General features: G+C 42.1%; 2 protein-coding genes across 2 annotated transcripts in view; both read left to right on the forward strand.

Moving 5' to 3' along the window:
- RBM6 (RNA binding motif protein 6) overlaps nucleotides 1-14,952 on the forward strand; it is a 127,165-nt gene that overhangs the window by 17,501 nt on the left and 94,712 nt on the right. Inside the window, exons 2-5 of the mRNA XM_024193696.1 lie at nucleotides 894-1,005; nucleotides 3,073-4,423; nucleotides 5,036-5,125; nucleotides 6,324-6,393. Coding sequence (XP_024049464.1) covers nucleotides 962-1,005; nucleotides 3,073-4,423; nucleotides 5,036-5,125; nucleotides 6,324-6,393 — 1,555 coding nt within the window. The 5' untranslated portion in view covers nucleotides 894-961. The remainder of the gene's footprint in view (nucleotides 1-893; nucleotides 1,006-3,072; nucleotides 4,424-5,035; nucleotides 5,126-6,323; nucleotides 6,394-14,952) is intronic.
- Nucleotides 10,516-14,513, forward strand: LOC115271280. The gene is made up of 2 exons (XM_029912655.1): nucleotides 10,516-11,389; nucleotides 13,225-14,513. The coding sequence occupies exons 1-2, from the start codon at nucleotides 11,317-11,319 to the stop codon at nucleotides 13,812-13,814; spliced, it is 663 nt and encodes a 220-aa protein (XP_029768515.1). The 5' UTR covers nucleotides 10,516-11,316; the 3' UTR covers nucleotides 13,815-14,513.

Consider the following 14,952-nt stretch of genomic DNA (forward strand, 5'->3'; position numbering starts at 1 on the left):
CCTAGGTTTACAATTTATGATTAAAACTCTACTATCTACACAATATAAATAGACATAAAATAAAAACTTAAATATTTTAGAAACAGTAGCCAATCGGTTGTTTTAATTGTCATATTTGAATTTAGCACATCAAAATACATAATAAATAGCACATTTTATCTCTGAAGCAGACGACTTCTCAAAAATTGTAGATCAGTGTAATCAGATCAAAAGATGAATCTTACAAGTGGGAATGAAACATAGTAGGGAGCTAGACTTGCTGTGGATGTTCTCCTAGCCTCTGGAAAGAGATCCAAAGCAGACTACCCTGTGATCTGATATATCCTTCCCGATTAGAACTGTGCACTATTGTGGTGCTTATATAACCAACTGTGAGCAAGATGTTTGTTTCTAATCCAAGTGCCTCTAGGTAGCACAATAAACATGATAGACCACTTGAATGGAAATGTTTCCATACATAGCCAGCCAAGAGCTTCTGCCAGAAATTGTGCCTGGGTTAAAAATTAATGTTGTACATTGCTTTTTTTTTTTAAACTACAGCTCTATTGATTTGTAGATCTTCAGTGTTTTCTCCTTTCTAATTGGAATGTGAATGGTAAATTAAAATACACAGTAGGTGGGAAGTGTGGTATTAATGACAAACAAATCTAAAATTACTATCTCCTGCCGTTCTGGCAATCTGATTTAGAAAAAAGTTGAATAGTTTGGGACCTACAAACTTAGTAAAAGGAGGAGTTTAATTGTTATATTTCTGTGTACTTGCACTGGAGCATGTTGCTTATATTTCTGAATCTCAGATATACAAAACTTTGTTTAAACTGGTCAGGTGATATTTTTCTTAAATGATTTATGTCTGTGTCTACAGGCTTATTGTCATGCTATTTCCACCACAGGTTCTGCTGTCTGTCATTGTTTGTGGAAGGAATTTATCCATCTTTGGAAGTCCACCAGACAGGGAAAGATGTGGGGAGACCCTCGGCCGGCCAACAGAATGGGCCCTTTCCAGTAAGGATTTGGATTTGGAGTTTATATGTCAAGGCTCTTCTTACGTGAAATGTTAACAATAACAGGGGCTATGGGGCTCCTTCTCTGTTTACTGTTTGTCATTACTCACTGCACATCTTGCTATTGTGAAACTGTTTTTGTGTGAGCTATATGACCACTGTGGAGCTACTCTCAGTGGTTCAGGCTGCCTGTTTTCTAGCCAGACGTAATGTTCCAGCTTCCTGTAAATTCCTGCTAGTTATTTCTTCTTCAAAGATAGCTGCTTCCAGCATTTCTGCTTCTCCTCCTTGCCCCTTTGCTGAACATACGCTTAAATTTAATGTAGCCATTTTTAGCTAAGGTGTTAATACACACCTAACTTTGACTCTAAGGAATTTTTAAAGATTATCATGTGGATCCTGTTGGATCTTGGTTTCAACATTTCTTGGTTTCAAACATATCTGTAACTTCACGGCCTTTAAGGTTGCTTGTTTGTAGTGAATGTTTAGGCTACTTCCACACTATTGAGAGAGAAATCTGAGGGAGTACAGCTCAGAATGTGGAATGTACAATAGCGAGACACTTGTGAATGTCACTGTAACACTCCTTACACTCAACTGAGAAGTACCAACACAATGGAATGTTTCCCTTACTTGCATTCCTCTGGCTGTCATTTAGACCCTATGTTGATATCGGGACACTGGGATTAGAAAAAGAGAGCTATCAGGAGCTAGGCTAATTCACTGTTTAATCACTAGTACTTGGTTCTTTTGTTATCCTTGTTAACTCGCTTATTTGTCCCTCTGAATGAATCTGCTGAGTGTACTTCCTCACAACAGAAATTTACCCCACAGGGTTCTGAGGTAATAAGAATACTTCTGCTGTTTGAATCAGTAACAAGTAGAGATTGCCAAGAAATCATTTCCCTCCTTACTGCTTTATATATGAGTAGCTGTATGTGATTTTATTTTACCCTTGAACTAATACTGTTCTGACTGATTCTACATGATAGTGCTTTCCTGGTGTTTTCTTTCCAGTTGAAAATTAACCAGCAGCATTCTTTCAAGTGTTGGAGAATTCTTTATTTCCCCTTGATCCAAGTTATAACTATTGTTTTGCATTACTGCTTTCAATATATCCATAGACAATTTGACTAAATTCAAATATGTCATCTCCCATGTCCATGGGTGAGTGCTTCTGTCACTGTGAATTTTAAGGTGAACTTGATTTGCTAAGATTGCCAAAGAGGAGGTGTCTACTGATTTATCAGGATTTGGGATTGTTCTTTAAAGATTCTTGCTCTATTTCTGTTTACCTTTTAAGTTTTTTTAAAATGCGTGGGAGTCAGACTTGGCTAAAATGAGACAGATTGTTCCATCCCCATAAAACCTATTAGTTACGAAACTACCTCTTGAGAAAAAACCTCTTTCTGAGTCTCACTGTGCATAGAGAATTAGAACCTATGGCATTAGCAACATAAATTAGGTGCAATTGCTGGGAAACTAGTATGACACAAGCAAGCTGCACAGTTTTGAACACTTGACCTGTTCCTAGGAACCTCTGAGCACTCCCAAACTCTCATTGAAGTCAGCATGAATTGAGAGTACTCAGCATCTTGCAATATCAGGCAGGCCCTAGCAAAGAGGACAAACTGTTGTTGCATAGCATACTAATGGAGATGACTAGGTAACCTTCACCTCATGACCATTTAGGAAGTTAACCGTTCGTATCAGTGCTAAGAGAACCAAAGCAAAAATGGATCCCTCCAGAATGGGGCTAGAGATGCTTAAGCAAATACACCACTTGGAGCCTCACCTGGCTCCCTAGCTGCGTATAGTGCAGGACTATGTGGCTTGCTACCATCATTAATCCATTAATATTGCAGGTTTTCCCTGTTGAGTGCTTCTGGAAATTGTGGTGAAATGGGAGCACACAAGTTTACTATTTCACATCTGTTGTATGCTGCCTCATCTTAAATTGCCAAACGTCAATGCCTTCTGTGGATCTTAGAGCTTAGAGAAGAATGTGCTTCTGTGTAGAGTTCAGACTCTAAGCACGTTATGAATAATACTGTCTTTATTTCTACAGTGGGAGCCAAGAAGAAAGGTTTGCTCCCGGGTGGAACAGGGAATATCCTCCTTCCCTTGATAGTCTTGCTCAAGAAAGACACTCTGGCAACTTCTCTGGCAGGGAATCACTTCCTTTTGATATCCAGGCACTCTCAGGCCTTCTCAATCCTCAGTTTGCCAACAGAGAGGAAGCTTCTTTCACCTATGGAGCTAGAGATGGATCACGGAGTGATTTCAGAAGTGGGGAGGGTCATCATGATTTCAGGGGCAGAGACTTCCCACCTTCTGACTTTCAGAACAGAGATGATTCACAGTTGGACTTCAGGGGCCGGGAACCACCCTCTTCAGAATTTAGGGGCCGGGAACCGCCCTCTTCCGAGTTTAGGGGCAGGGAGATGTACTCTGGAGATTTCCAAGATAGAGAGGGGCTGTCTATGGACTTCAGGGGTGGGGATGTTCCTTCTATGGATTATAGAAATAGGGAGGCAAGCCGTATGAGTTACAGGGACAGGGAAGCGCATACCATGGACTATAGGGGTAGAGAGGACCTCCCATCAGACTTCAGGAGCAGGGGTTCATTTGATCTGGACTTTAGAGGTAGAGATGGAGCCCATTCAGACTTTAGGGCAAGGGACATGCCTGAGTTACACTATCGGGGCAGAGAGCATTCCTATTCAGACTTTAGAAACAGGGATGTACCTGACGTGGACTTCAGGGGGATGAGTACCTCTGATCTGGACTTTAGGGACAGGGAGACACCACCTTCAGATTTCAGAAATAGGCACAAGTCCCGATCTGATCAGGATTTTAGGGGCAGAGACATGGCTCCTCCTATGGACTTTACAGACAGGGAGATGCCCCCTGTGGATCAGAATCTTATAGATTTTAGGCGCAGTCAGTCTACTATACCTTTAACAGACAGAGAGCGATCTGCCTTAAGCACAAACAAGAGAGAAGAGTCTACACGTGATCTTATTCTAGACAGATCTCCCTTTGGCATCCAGAAAGGAGAGTTTCAACATTCAGAGCCGAGAACCAGAGAAGAAGAGTCCCTTGGAGTGGGTCTTGAAATTGAGTCTTCGCTAGATTTCCCGAATAGCCGTCGGCCTCTTCAAGATAGAGATGAGCCACCGCCGACCTTTGCGAACGAGCAGCAGCTTTCTGGTACTGAACATCAAAGATCAGATTCTAGTCTTGTGCTAAAGGGCGAAGGTGGTCTGGATTTCCTCGGAAGACAAGATACTGATTACAGAAACATTGAGTACAGAGATGTAGATCACCGGCTGCCAGGAAGTCAGCTGTTTGATTATGAGCATGGCAAGTCCTTTACAGAAGGAAAACCCAGCAAAGATTCTAGGCAGGATCTTCAGGTATGTGGTTTTGTAAAAACTCTGAATGAGCCAAAACAGGTCCTTTTTTATTTAAAGTATGAGAAAAAAGGAGGGGAGGGGCAGCGAAGGAGATTTCTGTCCAAATCCTAGGGGTAGCAGTCCTATCCCTCTATACCTACCTTCCCTGAATGCCTCCTCATCCTCTAATTTTCTACTCCCACTCATTCCCTCTCCACCACACATTTAACTTAGTCCAAAGTAATATCAACATAAATAATTCAAGCTATTTTTAAAAATTTGCAAATATCTCCTGCTTTTGGGAGCACAATGAAACTGTATGTTGGCTTATCCCACTTTTCTTTAAAATCTTTTAGAGCCCATGATTTTTCCAGGACTTTGGCCACTTCTTAGCAGTGACCGAGGGTTACTCTGAATGATATAGCATGTAGACAAGTATTTACTGGGACTAGATTGAAACTTCTTTATGGAATCTAAGTGCATTTGAAATAGCTCCAAGTTTAAAAGGCTACAACCAGCCAACACAGCTTGGAGCCATTCTGCTTATGAATTGTGCCCTGCTTTATTTTGTTGTTTTGTGTATTGCGGACAAGTGTGTCTCCACTGTAAAACTATCTTGATTTTGAACTCAAGGACCAAGATTACAGGACCTGCCCCAAAGATGTGAAACCAAGCAAGCTCATTCGGCTAGGAGGAGTGCCTGAAACTGCCACAAAGGATGACGTAAGTGGGGTTTTTTTAATTCCTCCAAAGTTTATCAAATCTGTAGCAAAAGTATGTAATATCCCAAATGTTGCAAGCAGTTCCCAGCATGGTCTGAAGAACCGAAGAGATTTTTAATTAGAGAAGAAGAGCAACTTTTCTTTTTTAAACAAAAAATATAAGCTATTGCCAATCTAAAATGTATTTTCAAGCCTTTTGTGTCCAAGAGGTGGGCAGAGTGCAATTTACACCAGCTCATGATTTTTTCCATATGGAAATCCCAGGTTTTAGGGGTGACCACAGTGCTACTTTTTTCTTGTTGTTGAGACTTTGACTGAGAGTAATGTACAGGTGACACTCTTGCGTGCTCGTAGGTGGGGAAATGTAGTTCACTTTAGCTTGATCGCTTAAGCCTGTCTGGTGGGCCTAAGGCTTTTCACTTCACTGTCTTTCAGGCTGCCTTATATTCCTGTATTACCTCATCTGTATTTACCTTGTAGCCAGAAAGGGAGCTGCAGGCCGCTCCATAGGCAATAGCTGGGAGGTGCTAAAATAGTATCCTATAGAGATAGAAAAGATATCTCCTACTACACTTGAGCTTAGTCAAAAAGCCAACACTGGTTGTTAGCCTTTCTCTGTGAGGTGGTAGAAAAAGTTACTTCCACAGAGCTCCAATAGTCAGCCCCAGGGTGTATCTCATGGGAGTTCCAGACTGTGGGCCTCTTGCAATGTAGTGCTCTTTAGTTCAGTGATGATGATCAGACTTCTTGAGAATTGGGCCTGAGAACTCAGGTGAGGAACTTACTGTGTCCTGAGATAGTGGGATGTTAGAGGAAATAAAGGCCCAAACAATCTCAAAGGTAACTAGTGATCAGTGATTTTAATAGTAATAAATGGCCAGAGAAGTGATTGCAACACATTAAGAAGAAAACATTCTGAATGGAGAGGACATTAAAACTTAAATAACTAAGCTCCATGCACCTGAATTCTGCTGTAATGACAGTTTCTCTCTTTAAAAGGCAGTTCTCAGATGATAAGGGGACTCTGTGGGAGAATATGCCTCTTTGTAATGGAGTTCGGAATCCAAAACCGACAGAATTCTTATGAGTGTGTTAGCTTTTCCTGTACTCTGTTTCCTCTCTCTATCTTACCTTCCTAAAGTAGCCTTGGTTTGGTGTGTGCTGTGAAACTAATGTTGACTCTTGGTTTTTGTCTCTAGATTCTCAATGCTTTCCGAGCACCTGATGGGACACCTGTGAAAGACTTGCGCCTAAAAGATTATAGTTCAGGTGAGAATGTTTTTTCAGTGCTTCTGGTCTCAGGGAGCTGGGGTGGGGTTATCAAAAGGCCTTTATTAGACTGGTGCTCACTTATTCTTTTTATTTAAATTGTTTGATGCCATAATCATAGGTAGTATGGACTGAAAATGCCTATTGAGTCATCTAGTCTATACCCTTGCCGCTTACAAGATTGATGGCATCAATCACAGATTTGGTACTTCAGAGGTTAAGCACATGTACTATCTGTGCTCTAGCCATGTGTGAGTGACAGAAAGTAGCTAAGCTATCTGATGAACTCCTTCAGGAGAAAACCTGTACGCACAGTGGGCAATGTTTGTTCCCAATAGAGGTTGCCTGTTAAATCCTTTTATTTTGCAATTGGTCTTAACCATGAGGCGATTGTCCTCTGGAAAAAATTCTATACAAATAGGCTTCTCATTAGACCTTGTATCACTGACAAATGTTCCTATTTTTGTAATCCCAAGCTATTGACGTACATCCTAGCTATGAAACACAGGTCAAAATGTAACTTTCACACACATTAGGATGGCTTTCCTCATATCAGAGGATGACTTTTTTCATTTTCCTGATTCACTTTTTTGTGCTTCTGACATGTATTCACAAGACTTGCAGGGTTCCTTTCTAGGTGGGAAAAAAGGTGTCGAAACAAGGAAGTGCAATGGTAGGGAATGAGGGATGATTCTTGGGGATGTTGTTAGAATTACAATAGAAAGAAAAGTCTGGATACAATGGGGAACCGTCTGAAAGCATCTCTCCCTGCTCTGATGATACTGAACAGCTTCTGCTCCAAAGTGAATTTTTCATTTTACAAACCCTTAAAAGGAGGAGACTCGTGTGTTTTTAAAAAAAAAAAAAAAAAAAAAAAGCTAAAGTTTCCATGCTGGCCATTGCATTATACCATTGCTGGTCTGGATTACTTGCTGGATAGTTGTAATGCCTGGGGTCAATGCATTACTTATTTACAATTGAACCAGGAACAAGGGAGTATTTCACAAAGTGAAAGCTTTAATTGCATCTTTGGTTCTGAGCAGCTGTCAAAGGAGTGATCTCCACCTTTCCACGGTCCCTTGAACAAAAGAATGTCCCATAGTGATGTCACCTGCTTTTGCCTAACAAGCAGGATTCACAGACGATATGGGTAGTGCCTCTCTGCTCCCTTCCATCCTCCTTGAGTATAACACAGCGTGGCTATCATCAAGCTTATGAAATGAATACAGTGCAACACCACAATTATCGAGCAGTATATTTGTACACAGACAAGCTGGGTGGGGTAATATGTTTTCTTACCTCACCCATCTTCTCTCTCTAATGTGTTGGATCAACACAGCTACAACACTCTGTTTGTACACATACAGACATGGTTCTGTCTGATACTCTTTCTCAGGAGTATTTCATTTCTTTTCAGTAAAAAAATAAATTCCAACCTGGGCTTCTCTTCACAAGTCTTGCAACTCCAATCAATTTGAATGTATAGTTAGGCTTTTGGTAGAGAGCTAGTTTCCAAAGGTGTCCAGGTGTGGGAGGTAATGTCTGAAGCTGCATGCTGAGGCCTTAATGCCCACAGATGGTTATACTTTAAGGCAAGAGGTGCAAATTTCCCTTATACACTGTAAACAAAATGTTCTGTTTCAGTTCTCATGTCCTCATCAGCTTAGCAAGAAATGTATTTCTGTTATTGTAAAATAGTAGTAATACTTTTTTGGTGAGGGAAATGGTTGACATTTTAAAAAAGTAGCTTATGTTCTGTGCGCTAATTTGTTCTAATTTGATTGGTCAGTAGCCCTGCTTCCTATTGACTTGTCTGCAGTAGTGCAGAATTATTCATGGTTCACATAACCATACTTTAGACAGATGCATTGTTTTGACAATCCAAAGATTTGAGATTCAATGCAAAACAAAATCTGTTATTGCAACATGTCTGAGAATTTAAATACTAGTCAGGAATCTCAGAAGTTATGTAACTTATCACATCAGTAACTTTCCTTTGTGTATATGTGTGACAACAAAATAACTTTCTAAAAATGTGGAAAACATCTTTTCTTGATCAGGTAACTAAAAAAGGTGAAAGCTTACGTAAACCCAATTTAAAGAAAGTGAGCTGAGAAACTGAAAAATTGAGCTCAAAGTTTAGTTTTTCTGAAAAGTTGTCTGTTTGGAAATAGGGGCCCAATCATGATTGGGACTCAACGACTGCAGTAACAGTGTGTATGCTTAAATATGCATACAATCAAAGGCAACATCATGCTGCAAATTTCATTATGGAAGGTGCTAGGTAATACACCTATGCACACCAGCTATATTGATTATTTTGGTGAAAAAAATGACAGTATAGTTCAAAAGAGCTAGTGCTAAGTCCATCTATGCGTGGGTAATACACTTTTCTATGAGTGCAACTTCTATGTCAACACAGCAAGAACTATATATTATTTTAACGTTATTCATAAGTCTAATTGTGCACTTCATGTTGGCAATGTGTCTTGGAGAGACGAGGACTGCAGATATTGGGAAAAGGAAGTGACCAATAGCTAATAATGCTCAGTGTGGAATAAATGTCCCATAATTAGTGTTCAGATCAGTTTAATGACAGTTAAGCTCTTTTTATCATATGTAGGGCCCTACCAAATTCACAGTCCATTTTGGTCAATTTCATGGACATAGGATTTCAAAAATAATAATTTTCATGATTTCAGGTATTTAAATCTGAAATGTCATGGTGTTGTAATTGTAGGGGTCCTGACCTGAAAAGGAAGGGTGTGTGTGTGTGGGCTTTGCAAGGTTATTGCTGGGGGGTTGTGGTACTGCTACCTTTACTTCTGGGCTGCTGCCTGCAGAGCTGGGCCCTCAGTCAGCAGCTGCCACTCTTCAGCTGCCCAGCTCTGAACGCAGCAGTGCAGAAGTAAGGGTGCAATGGTATGGTATTGCCACCCTTATTTCTGCACTGCTGCTGGCGAGGCGCTGTCTTCAGAGCTGAGTGCCCAGCCAACAGCCGCTGCTCTCTGGCTGCCCAGTTCTTGAAGGCAGTACAGAAGTAAGGGTGACAATACTGTGACCCCCCGCAACTCCCTTTTGGGTCAAGACCCCCAGTTTAAGAAACACTGGTCTCCCCCGTGAAATCTGTATAGTATAGGATAAAAGCACACAAAAGACCAGATTTCATGGTCCGGGACGCATTTTTCATGGCCGTGAATTTGATAGGGCCCTAATCGTGTTTTGTCACGGTGAGCCTTGCTGTGTGACTTTTTTCTAGACTAGTTTGGCAAAATGTTTTTACCGTAGTTAGTCTTTCTCTGAGATTAGTAGCTTGATTAATTTATTCAGGCTTATAAAGATGCATTTTTAAAAATGATGCATGTGCATTAAGGGAAAAACATTTTCATCTCTGGACTTGCTGAGCATGGAACACTGTTTCTGACACAATGGTACATGATTTTGATGTGCATATGAGCTATCTACCCTTTAGACAGTTTGGCCCTAAGAGGCATATAAACAGTAAAACAATTACCTGGATTTAAAAAAAGTAGAGAAACTAATCGAGAACTAGCTTAACTACTATATTATGAGTTCACCTGACTTTAACCCAAACACCCAGGACATTCACAGATACGTGTTAGACATCTAATATTCAGACCAAATATGTTCTGCCTTATTACCTTATGGAATGTTAACTCAGAGCTTCCATGTGTTTACGTGGTTAAGGTGGACCTCTAACTTTTGGGCTAATGCGTGTACCTATGTGTTAGAGGTACCAAGAAAGTTTGTTCAGACAGTTTTTTTTGTATCCCCCTACCATAATTGTGTGTGATAGTGTTATGAAAAATAAGTACATTAATAGTTTAGATTGTTGGCTCTTCCTCTGGCTGTATCTTTTTGGAGGGTATCAGTCTTGCCAGCTCAATTAATCTCTTGAGAATGGTGTCTATAGTGTTTCCTTAAGAGTTACGAGCCATTTTGCTCTGTAATCCCCTTCTTCTTCTGATGGGAAGTATGTATTCCCAGTCAGAGTGGAAGCTGAGCTATCTTTTTGGTAGATACTAGTGATTTGCTTATGAATAGCCTCATGAGAAGTAGTTATGTAATTATTGACTAATAGCTCCCTTTTCTCCATTCAGAGTAACTTGATCTCCAGTAGTCCAGCAGGGGTCAAGGTTTTCAAGGACACTTAACCTTCTGTGTTGTGTGCGGTGGAGCTTTTAATCATGTGTGAAATGCCACTGGACCAGTTTTTTCATGTGCTTCGCTTCTTCCCATGATACTTTCTGTAAATTTGACATGATACTACCACTGCTAGAAAAGTTTGAAGCTCTTCAAGGGATCACACATGAATACAACTCTTCACTTCTTTTAAACCTGCTTGTACTTTAAAACCCAGACGTAGCTCCTCCAAACTTTTTTCTTCAATCTTTATTTCTACTTTTCTAGGTAGGGTTTAAACATAAAACAAAAAGACTGAGAAATGATCTTGTGTGTCCATTGTGCACAGAACATTCAGGATCACTGTATGTATGCCCTACCCACCAGAGGGTGAGGAGCTGTCTTTATTTTAAAGGGCCTTTGGCTGCCTGTTATGAGTCATGTTACTTTAAGAAACACTGCACCAGTATTTGCCAAATACAAAGACAACCCAAAGTTATGAATGAGAGCATGAGGTTGGCTATACTCCACCATCCTCAGCCTTCTGTTCAAGTGAATTGTTCCTCTGGAAACTCTCTGCAGTGGAAAGAGCATGGAAGGGTCTATTTTTCAACTGAGATTCGTGCTAGGGTTGGTACCAACGGTTGGGGAAGCTGTTTAGGGGAAATGAGCCCCAAGGAGAGGTTGCTGGTAGACCTGTGAGGATGTGCCAGCTTACTCTACGAGCGCATCTGGGGAGCCAAGAGGAGTTCTTCCCGGGCTGGGAGACCCTTGCGGAGGATGGACACATTGGCCGAGGTGGAGAACGGAGCGCCCAGAGAGGAGTCCCGTGAAGCGGAGCTGGAGGGATCAGGTGAGCCAGGGTGGAGGTAGTGTTGGTAGAAGGAGAAGTGAGATCTACAGCAGCCTATATAAGCACATTTTAAATGATTTCTGCATAGAAATGTTGGGAAGCAGGGAGACTTGGGGTTTGAATGAATCCCTCCCCCCCCCCCCTTTTTTTTTTTAATCAAGGAGATCCTGTAAATGTTTCTTTTGAGAGAAGAAGTGAAGGGAAGTTCCTGAGGGCGTTGTATAGTGAGAGCTGGGAATACCTCTTTAATTGGGTAGTAATACAGGGCTGGCTTGGGTGCAGGGAGGGGGCTGACTAGATTTGTATTAGAGGTAGGGAGCATCCCAGAAAAGTATCTGAGGACAGGCACTGCTGTGACAGACCTGTGATGCTAAGGGCCCCTGTGTATGTGTGATGCAAGAACTGGACAAGGGTGTCATGTAAGGACTGAGCACCAGAGCTGGGGGGGACGGAGGGTGCACTTGTGCCATGATACCAGGGGCATGATCTTAGTCTTCAGAGCAGGGGGGAGACTAGAGAGGTGTCATCCCTCCCAGTAGGAGGAGGAGGAGGGACCAGTTGAGTGCAAGTGTCCAATTGTGGAGGATAGGAAATTTGTATTGGCCAATAACAATAGTGCTGTGTAGGGAATTAATGGTATTACCTTACAATGTGCATGACCTCTTTTAGAAACTGCTTCTTAATAGCAGCTGTTCTATTTTATGTTAATATTTTTGGAATAATTTTTGGTTTTGGCGAGTGCCATCAGCACCAAAGACCATTTCCCATTACCTTTTTTCATAGACACTGAATCCTTTCCCTCTTTAACCCTTTTGTCTCATTTTTAGTGATCACTGCAGCTCTTTCCCTTGTTGGCGTCCCTTGAGTACTGCTCTGTAGTCCAGTCAGCAAGGGAATGATATTAATGTAGCCGCTTTCCTTCCCTGGAATCAAGCACACCAATTTGGGTTTGATCTCCATAGCCCTGCAGAAATGGTCTAGCAGGTGGACAGTGCAGTGCACTGCCGCCGTGTCCTTGGCTCCATTCCACACCAGTTGTTTAACGCAGTTCTTCCTGGTACTTGACCCAGGAATTTAACTTCTCACTCATTCTGGCTAAGCTCTGCCACATTGGCATCCCATTTACGTTTCAATTCGTAGGCTCCACAGGCAAACTAAAAAGGGGATTCTTCCTGGTGCAGTCTATCCCGTATATCAGAGCAGTGGATGGTTAGCGTCAGAAATATTTCAGTAGATGTCTGTTAAAATTTAAAATTGTTCTCTATGTAAAGCTTATTCACTTGGTAAAAGCTCATGGTAGGCCTAGTAGTTAACGCTTTGTCAGTGGGGATTTTATATATTTCTCTCTTGGGCTGAGCATCCCACATGTTGGGGCATAAGCTCTCCATTTTCCTCATCCAGGGAGCATTCTAAGGGAGAGTGGTCCCTCTCTTCATTAAAGTAGAGCTCTTGCTTGTTATGTCCTGAGGGCTTCGTTGTCCCTTCACTTGGCATACTTTTTTCCAATATAACCTAATCCCAGATCCCTCATAGCAGCCATGATTGTAGCTGGAGGGACATGGCAGCCTCCTTAGACTGCTGCCTTGCATCATCACAGCCTGCCGGTGCTGGTGAAATTGCACAAGGCATTGCTGCACCTTCCTGTCCCACCACCTCTCAAAGGCTGCAAGTACCACCACTCTGACACTGCTAGCCCCACAATACCCGTGTTTGCAAGCTCACATACCCCATGTAGCATTGCAAGGCAAGCTGATGGTCTGGGCAGTGGGGATTGTTTGGGAGGAGGTGGGGGGCAGGATCATACTAAACTGAAGCCTTTTGTTGTTTCCTTTCAGGAGTGACTCGACCCCCTCAGGCTAATCCTCTGGAAGTGTGGATTTGTGGCCACACAGTGGTGACCTCACTGTGGAAGAGGGGTTGGTGCCATCCATATGGAGCACGATTAGGGATAGACCCCATCAGGGCTCGTGTATCGTGGTTGGGTACGAAGGACATGCTGTGGGATGAGTTGTTGTCTCTAATACAATCTGTCGTGCAGAGGGGCGTTTTGCCTGATGTGATAATTATACACTTGGGGGAAAACGACTTGGCTCACCAATCAAGGCTGGGCTTAATCAAGAGCATGAAAAATGACCTTACAACATTGTGTTCAATGTTTCCCAAGACAAAGATTGTGTGGTCCACTCTACTGCCTAGGACATGGCCAGTGTTAGACAAACCCCCAGGAGTTGTAGAGAAGTCCAGGAAGATGATTATTAAGGAACTCTCCAAATTTTGCAGCGTGTTTGGGATCTCAGTTTTAAGGCATGACCAGATTATGTATTCTTCCCCGGAGCTGTTCAGCCCAGATGGTGTTCACCTGTCAGAGATCGGGGAAGGTATTTTCAATGCCAGCCTACGAGAAGCAATTGAATCTTGTTTGTAGCCAGCTAGAGTGCCCAGGACCAAAGCGTTGGTCCTTGCTGAACAGCGACACTGGCTCTTGTTGGTCCTTCCAGATGGATGGACAATTGGCTTTTGACAAGTCTGCTGCAGTTTTAGGGCTACAGTGGTCTGCCTCTTCCCAGTAGAAGGCATTCCCTGGCACCTTATCCTCACCCAGGGAGGTGTCTGGGAGGTAGGCAATGGATTGTTGATAGACTCTGTGCAGAAGTACTTGAGTAACTGATTAGCCCTGCTATAGAGAACGATTTATACAACAACCCTGAAATGCAGCAGCAGGCAAGGCTGTCCATAAAACACTGTCACAGCTTTTTGGGACACTTTTTTGGAATACAGCTGTGCTCAGCCTTTTCACCTCCCCAGCACAAAATCTGAAACTTCCTAGTCCCTTAATGAGTCAGCACTCTGCCTGCATTAACATTTCTTATTGAATTAGTTGCTTTCCTACATAATTTAGTAAAAATCCCCATCACAGATCGTTTGATAAGTATGAGATGATAAAGTGTTTAGTAGCATTTTAATTCAGGGCTCCTGTTCTGCCCCCACTTTGCCTCATAAGCAGCTTCCAACCCTCTTATGGATTTTTTTATTGATGGTCCCTGCTCTTTATTAGAATCTGGGATATTCTGTGTATATACTGTTGTAAGATTTTGTCCTTAATAAAGCTGCAACATACAACCTTTCAATATTGTGGTTTTTTACCCCCTCCCATGGGATCAAGTCTTTAGGCTGTGACCCTTCACAGCAAGGAGAAGTGTTGTCCCTTTCAGGGTACTTAGCAGCTTTGACTGTTTTAGTCCCTCTAGGCTGAGGGTTGATGGAGGGAGTTGGGGCTTCTCCAGTGAAGGGGCGAGAGGGGTCAACCCCTCATGCCTCTTTGGACTTGGTCATTTCTGTATGCCCTCTCTCAAAGGATGCGCTGGCTGTAGTTTAAAGATAAAATTGTTTTAATCTGTATGATATATTATGTTTGCCTTCATATTTCTAAAAGTTTTTGGTATCTCTTTTGGCATCAGTGCCTTTCTGTTGGTGCAGCATTGTTGTTCGTTGTATTTTGAGTGTGTGTGTGGTGCTACCCTTTCAGTACAGAGGGGGCAGTAACTTATTTTATCATTAATAAA

This window comes from Terrapene carolina, unplaced genomic scaffold (genome assembly GCF_002925995.2).
Source record: "Terrapene carolina triunguis isolate 2854851 unplaced genomic scaffold, T_m_triunguis-2.0 Scaffold235, whole genome shotgun sequence".
Taxonomy (NCBI): domain Eukaryota; kingdom Metazoa; phylum Chordata; order Testudines; family Emydidae; genus Terrapene; species Terrapene triunguis.

Excerpts from the sequence above, each read along its gene's own strand:
- LOC115271280 (XM_029912655.1), top strand. The coding sequence starts at position 11,317 with ATGGACACATTGGCCGAGGTGGAGAACGGAGCGCCCAGAGAGGAGTCC. Across the intron at positions 11,390-13,224 it reads AGCGGAGCTGGAGGGATCAG|GAGTGACTCGACCCCCTCAG; the intron begins GTGAGCCAGGGT and ends GTTTCCTTTCAG.